This window comes from Podarcis melisellensis, assembly GCF_964234715.1.
Source record: "Podarcis melisellensis genome assembly, chromosome: 10".
Classification (NCBI taxonomy): domain Eukaryota; kingdom Metazoa; phylum Chordata; class Lepidosauria; order Squamata; family Lacertidae; genus Podarcis; species Podarcis melisellensis.
In genome coordinates, this window is record NC_138542.1 from 67,075,819 (window position 1) to 67,083,283 (window position 7,465).

The 7,465-nt window shown below is 44.6% G+C and overlaps 1 protein-coding gene across 2 annotated transcripts in view; it reads right to left on the bottom strand.

Moving 5' to 3' along the window:
• Positions 1-6,655, bottom strand: part of ITIH2 (inter-alpha-trypsin inhibitor heavy chain 2) — a 45,403-nt gene extending 38,748 nt beyond the window's left edge. Inside the window, exons 1-3 of one of the 2 annotated variants that reach the window (XM_081926871.1) lie at positions 6,448-6,655; positions 4,366-4,431; positions 1,536-1,571 (exon numbers count right to left, since the gene is read on the bottom strand). In XM_081926871.1, coding sequence (XP_081782997.1) covers positions 1,536-1,571; positions 4,366-4,431; positions 6,448-6,531 — 186 coding nt within the window. In that variant the 5' untranslated portion in view covers positions 6,532-6,655. The remainder of the gene's footprint in view (positions 1-1,535; positions 1,572-4,365; positions 4,432-6,447) is intronic. The other variant, XM_081926870.1, reaches the window with a different exon arrangement.
• Positions 6,656-7,465: the final 810 nt, after the last annotated feature.

A 7,465-nucleotide genomic window follows, 5' to 3' on the forward strand; every position in this document is an offset into this window, starting at 1 on the left:
CTTAGGGCCCCACTCTCTTGGGGGCCCCCAAAAAGTTAAAGGAAAAAACCTGGATGTACATTTCCAAGATAAAAAACAAATTACTCTGATAAAATATGTATTTTGTTATGTGCAAATGGCTTTAGATACCTATTAGGTCCATAAAGGGACACGGGTGGTGCTGTGGTCTAAACCACTGAGCCTCTTGGGCTTGCCAATTGGAAGATCGGCAGTCTGAATCCCCGCGACTGGCTGAGCTCCCGTTGCTCAGTCCCTGCTCCTGCCAACCTAGCAGTTCGAAAGCACGTCAAAGTGCAAGTAGGTAATAAATACCGTAGGTACCGCTCCGGTGGGAAGGTAAATGGTGTTTCCGTGCACTGCTCTGGTTCGCCAGAAGCGGCTTAGTCATGCTGGCCACATGACCCGGAAGCTGTACACCGGCTCCCTCGGCCAATAAAGCGAGATGAGCGTCGCAACCCCAGAGTCGGTAACGAGTGGACCTAATGGTCAGGGGTACCTTTACCTTTACCTTTTAGGTCCATAAATGACCACATAGCATATATTCAACACAAAAAAACAGTGACAATTTGTTGTTGACAAAGGACAGCTGGACATATAAAGGGCCCCATTACCTTCAGCAGCTTAGGGCCTCATCAAAACTAAATCCGGCCCTGGGGAATGGTCAGCTCAGCTTATTATCTCTAGGGTGGGGAGATTCGGGGAAGGTCTGCCAAGTGATGCACTTGTTTTGAGAAGCCTTTCCTGAATCAGTCCAGCCTAGAGATCATCAACTGAGCTGACTGTGCCCCTATATTCACTGAGGATCTTGAGAAGGCGGTAAGGAACCCATGGCATGTTATTGGACTTCAGCTGCCACCAGCCCCAGCAATGAGTGATCACGAGGAGGTTTGTGAAAGTAGGCAGAGATGGATCTGCCATCAGAGGGATCCCAAAATGAGGACTAGCGACATGAGAAGGCGCCGAGAGCCAAACTGAGCCACTGCCACCCCAGGTGCCTATTTATTCAACAGGCATAATCATCTAAACCTCTAAGCTGTTTACAGAAAATATAGAATGTATGTGACAATTACGGGTGAAATCAGACAGTAAAAAACAACAGCCCACAAGTTACTCTACAGTTTTGCAAGATATAAATAAAATCAGTGGCCTTATAAACATACCTGACAATATAAAATCGCACGACAGATTGCATATTAAAATAAAATGGCGTATAAAAATATATTGATTGCAGGCGAATAACAAAAGACTGTAAAATCCTGTAATTATGTTTTGGAAAGAAAAATACGAGTGGCTTATGGAGTGCTCCCCCCGAGGTGAGGCGCTTTGTCAATCTGCATTCCAGCCTCCTGGGACAATATTGTGCAACTGTTTCCAAACCCCAGCTAGTTAATATCCTGGTACCTAGATCAAGGGGTTGGGTGGGGGGGTACTCTGAACAAACAGTGGGATTGATCTCTTGCTAATGGTTAACTGGGTTGAGGGTGGGGGCAGGAAATTATAGAAGAGATAGAGGAAAAATCAATAGGCAGGCTCACCAATTCTCCTGAGTCCTCATCACCAGATGTGCTTCTCTGAGGAGGTGGGGAGGGGGAGTTGAATGAAATGAGAACCAAGACTTAGACTTCATACTTGTATAAATACCAGTGGCGTAGCGTGGGTTGTCAGCACCCGGGGCAAGGCAAGTAATTTGTGCCCCCTAACCCGTGGATTTGCGCCCCCTAACCCTAACCCCCAGATGTTGCGCCCGGTGCGGCCGGCCCCCCCAACCCCCCCACGCTATGCCACTGATAAATACAGTGCCAGATTTACAAATAAGCTAAACAAGCTATAGCTTAGGGCCCCACTCTCTTGGGGGCCCCCAAAAAAATTAAAGGGAAAAAAACTGGATGTACATTTCCAAACTATAAGGTAAAAAACAATTACCGGTATATTAAACCTACCTAACAGCAATAGAGTTTTGTGTTGTGTAGGCTCCTACGATGTAAGTCAGGCTTCCTCAGTCTCGGCCCTCCAGATGTTTTTGGCCTACAACTCCCATGATCCCTAGCTAGCAGGACCAGTGGTCAGGGATGATGGGAATTGTAGTCTCAAAACATCTGGAGGGCCGAGTTTGAGGAAGCCTGATGTAAGTAATGGGCTCTGCCTGCTAGCCTGCTCCTTAAAAAACCACTGGTTTGAAATTATTATTTCACATTATAGCAAGTTTCTAGAGACTAGGTTATGAGTCTTTGTAAATTGTGTTTCTAAAGAAACGTTTGTTATTGCCGAATGCCAATGTGTTTGCATTATTAAGTTTGTTATGGATAAAAAAATCATTTTAAGTTAGAGCTTAATAATTATTTCACTATTAATACTATTAGTACTTCTTCTTAATTGTATTTCACTGTTAATATACTTCTTAATTGTATTTCAGTTCAACAATTACTTTGATAAAATACATATTTTGTTATGTGCAAATGGCTTTAGATACCTATTACATCCATAAATTACCATATAGCATATATTCAACACAAAAAACAGTGACCATTTGTTGTTGACAAAGGACAGTCCCATTACCTTCAGCAGTTTAGGGCCTCATCAAACCTAAATCCGGCCCCGTATAAATACCTTGGGTTAAAAGTGGTTGAATGACTAGTAACATACACAGCTGCCTTATACCAGGGGCCCACCTAGACCAGTAATACACTGGTCTGCAGTGTCTACACTGATCGGCAGAAGTTCAGAGTCTCAGGCAGAGGAAGGTCTATCTGATTCTTTTATAACTGGAATTGACTCAGAGCCCTCCAGCACACAAAGCTTGTGTGAATGTAAGAACCTAAAGAACATCAGAAGACACGCAAGGTCCAGCGTCCTGTTCTCACAGAAGCCAGTTAGATGCTTCTAGGAAGCCCCCAAAGTAGGTCAGAAAAACATTTTATTCTGCTTTTAATTTTCTGTTTGTAGCTGATACCCCAGAGTGGCTGGGGAAGCCCAGCCAGATGGGTGGGGTATAAATAAATTATTATTATTATTATTATTATTATTATTATTATTATTATTCCTGTCCGACTTGCATCTGGCATTGAGAAACAGATAACCTGCAGCACTGGAGGTGGCAAACTTGATTCATTTATTCATGTTTGGTTGGAATGACCTTATGTTGGAAACCTTTGGAATAGAGTATTCTCCATTCTACCTGCAATTACAGGCCAACCCATTTCTCCAAATCCTGCCTTAGCCCAACTGTCTTTGGACATAGACTTAGGCTCCAGCCTGCGCCACAGCAAACTAGCTGGCTTCTAACTGACCACAGAGGGGATGCGGGTGGTGCTGTGCGTTAAACCACAGAGCCTAGGACTTGCCGATCAGAAGGTCGGTGGTTCGAATCCCCGCGAGGGGGTGAGCTCCCGTTGCTCGGTCCCTGCTCCTGCCAACCTAGCAATTCGAAAGCACGTCAAAGTGCAAGTAGATCAATAGGTACCACTCCGGCGGGAGGGTAAACAGTGTTTCCGTGCGCTGCTCTGGTTCGCCAGAAGCAGCTTAGTCATGCTGGCCACATGACCCGGAAGTTGTACGCCGGCTCCCTTGGCCAATAAAGCGAGATGAACACCGCAACCCCAGAGTCATTCACAACTGGACCTAATGGTCAGGGGTCCCTTTACCTTTAACTGACCGCAGCACAATTAGCTCAGCAACGGAAGAACCAGACTGAAATCCCCCTGAATATATGGGAAAATAATATCTGGGATATAGCAATGTCTGACTGTGTGTCTCACCAGACACAGGAAGGCAATTAAAGGCCTAATGAATAGAGACACCTTTCAAGAAACATGGACCCCTTTCTTTAACTATGTTAATGACCGAAATCTCAAGACTTTCTTATACCAAAACGTTCAATATTCTCAGTGGAGGGGTTATGTTGAGTAATAGGTTTGAATGCTGAATGTGTATGTGTATGTCTAGAGACAATGGATAAAACAAACATCAATAGATGTACTGCTGGATAAGTGTTTAATGGTTCTTGCATTTGGGTTTGTTTAAAAACCAAGTAAAAAAATATTTGTTAAAAAAACAAACCACTGGAGGGAGTGCAACATTCCAAGAACCGATCACCTCACAGGATTTAAGTAATAATTATATTATAATAATTTATTATTTATACCCCGTCCAGCTGGCTGAGTTTCCCCAGCCTTTCTGGGGAATCAGCTATCAACAGAAAATTAAAAGCACAATAAAACATCAAACATTTAAAACTTCCCTAAACTGCCTTCAGATGTCTTCTAAGATAAATTCTTTGCTTGGCAAGGAATCTATTCTGTTTTTCTTTTCTTCCTCATTACACTTCTTTCCCTTCTGTGCTTTGTAAAATAAGTGAGCAACCTGTACCTGGTGTCTTCCATGGTGCAGAGCGGAAATCGTAGAGAACCCATCAATCTTCGCATCAACCAGATCCTAGAAAAAAACCCAATGCCAAGATCAGAGGAGCAAGGTGTGTGTTCAGTTCAAGACACACCAATGGTGAACTTTCCACCCGAAAGCGAATGAAGACGGTCAAGCAACTGAGGCAGCAGCAACCCAAGATGACTAGACAACAGCAATTCGCTTTGTGCGGGATGTACAATTGATGTTCGTTTGTTACTCCCGTTGCGTACTGATCTGCAAAACGTTATGCCTAGCTGCACTGTCAAGAATCAGAGAGTGTTGTTCTGGGATTCGGGATGGAGGAGACATTTGGTTCGGCGCACAGTTACCGTATTTTTTGCTCTATAAGACGCACCAGACCACAAGACGCACCTAGTTTTTGGAGGAGGAAAACAAGAAAAAAATTATTCTGAATCTCAGAAGCCAGAACAGCAAGAGGGATCACTGCGCAATGAAAGCAGCAATCCCTCTTGCTGTTCTGGCTTCTGTGATAACTGTGCAGCCTGCATTCACTCCATAAGACGCACACACATTTCACCTTACTTTTTAGAAGGGAAAAAGTGAGTCTTATAGAGCAAAAAATACGGTAAATCTATCAAATCTGTGCTTTCCAAAATGATATGCAAACCGAAACACATCTAAAACTCCGAAATTTGCACGTATCCGAATTTTGTGATGGTGCCGAAACTTAACAAGTTGGCTATTAAGAAGGGAATATACCCTTGCCAAGAAAACACAGATGCAGAAGCACAAATCCCCATCCGATTGAGGCTCCATTTAAAGCCTTGTTAAACCACTTTAGCAGCCATGGCTTCCTGCAAGGAATCCTGGGAGTTGTAGTTCATTCAGGGTGCTGAGAACTAATGGGAGACTCCTATGCAGAGACATCACCTTGCCAACAAAGGCCCGTATAGTTAAAGCTATGGTTTTCCCGGTAGTGATGTATGGAAGTGAGAGCTGGACCATAAAGAAGGCTGATCGCCAAAGAATTGATGCTTTTGAATTCTGGTGCTGGAGGAGACTCTTGAGAGTCCCATGGACTGCAAGAAGATCAAACCTCTCCATTCTGAAGGAAATCAGCCCTGAGTGCTCACTAGAAGGACAGATTGTGAAGCTGAGACTCCAATACTTTGGCCACCTCATGAGAAGAGAAGACTCCCTGGAAAAGACCCTGATGTTGGGAAAGATGGAGGGCACAAGGAGAAGGGGACGACAGAGGACGAGATGGTTGGACAGTGTTGTCAAAGCTACTAACATGAGTTTGACCAAACTGCGGGAGGCAGTGGAAGACAGGAGTGCCTGGCGTGCTCTGGTCCAGGGGGTCACGAAGAGTCAGACATGACTAAACAACAACAACAATTTCCTTCACAGACCTATAATTCCCAGAGCTCCCTGGGAAGATGGATGGATTTTTCAAGCACTCTGAGAACTGTTGTTCCGTAGGGTGATCTTGGGCTAATCATAACTTTTTGGCCTAGACTACCTCACAGGACTGTTGAGAGGAGGACCCTGTATTCTGTTTTGAGGTCCTTTGAGAATGGGTCAGATAATAATAATAATAATAATAATAATAATAATAATAATAATAATAATAATAACAACCCACTCAGTGTTAATATTACTAGCAGAAGCCTGTTTCATCCCACTCTGGAAAAGAGACTCTCAGGACGACTTATCACAGAGAAGGCAATCCTTGCCCTCGTGCTCATAATTTAAGAGACTTGACCAAAGAGACAAGAGGAAAAGGAAAGGAGAGAGGAGGAGGTAAAAAGCAAATTCAGGTATATGTATAGAATCACACTGCCAGCTGGTTAGATTGGTTCCATCTTACTTAAAACAACTGTGCTGATTAAGTCAGCAGAGTCCTGTTCCTATTAGCTGGGGAATGAGCCCCAATGAACTCAGCAAGGCTTACTTCTGCGTAGACCTGTAGTAGGCTTGTGCCGTAAAGTTCATAAGAAAGAAAGAGCAGAGGGAGGCAACCTGTTCCTTGTTTTCCTCCGTAGATTTAGAATGTTGTGGCCCAGGATGGAAATGGACGCTTACCTCTGGGTTTTCTTCAATGATTAAATCAAAGCCCCGTATTCCCAAAGCAAACAGCAAAACGAAGAAATAAGCGAGAGGCTTCATTTTGTCGCCTTCCTGAGAACGGCAAGCATAAAGGCTGGGTGGCCGGTGTTTCTGCTCTGCTGAACCAAGTTCAAGGAGGAGTTAAAAACAGCCGCCGAAGGCTTTCTAGTATTTTGAAGGTTCTTTAGAAATGCTAACTTTGGTCGGACTCGGGCAAATATTTGCCCGGTAACGCAAGTGGGGGCACAGGTTAGGAGTTGTGCAAATAGCGGCTTCTCATGCCGGCATCCTCTGATAATGGCTCCGCTTTGGATAGGCTCCGCTCCGCTTCTCTTTGTAGCTTTTGCCCTCTGCCTCTGGACTGAGTCACGTGCTATTATCGGAGAGCAGCCTGGCCATGGCGTGGAGAGGGAAGAACAAGAAGGGGGGAAAACATGCTGCAAAGGAGGACACCAAAAAACAGGGTGGCCTAGCTGGTAACATCCATGGAAGGATCTTCTAGTCCATGGGCAGGCAAACTAAGGCCCATCACCTGCCCCATCACCTTCTCAATCCGGCCCACGGACGGTCTGGGAATCAGCACGTTTTTACATGAGAAGAATGTGTCCTTTTATTTCAAATGCATCTCTGGGTTATTTGTGGGGCCTGCCTGGTGTTTTTACATGAGTAGAATGTGTGCTTTTATTTAAAATGTTATTTGTGGGCCATAGGAATTCATTCATTCCCCCCCAAAAAATATAGTCCGGCCCCCCCAAGGTCTGAGGGACAGTGGACCATCCCCCTGCTGAAAAGGTTTGCTGACCCCTGGTCTAGTTAATAGACATCAGTTGGACCTGCAACAGAATGTTGCAGCACAGGGTGCTCCCCTGTGCAGGAACCCAGACACGCCATTCATTTTTCCTCCCCTGCAGTAGATGGTCAACATTCAGTGGCCACTGAGCATTCCAATTCAGACAGCCCCTAAGTGTCAAAAGCCCTCTTCCTCCAGCTATTT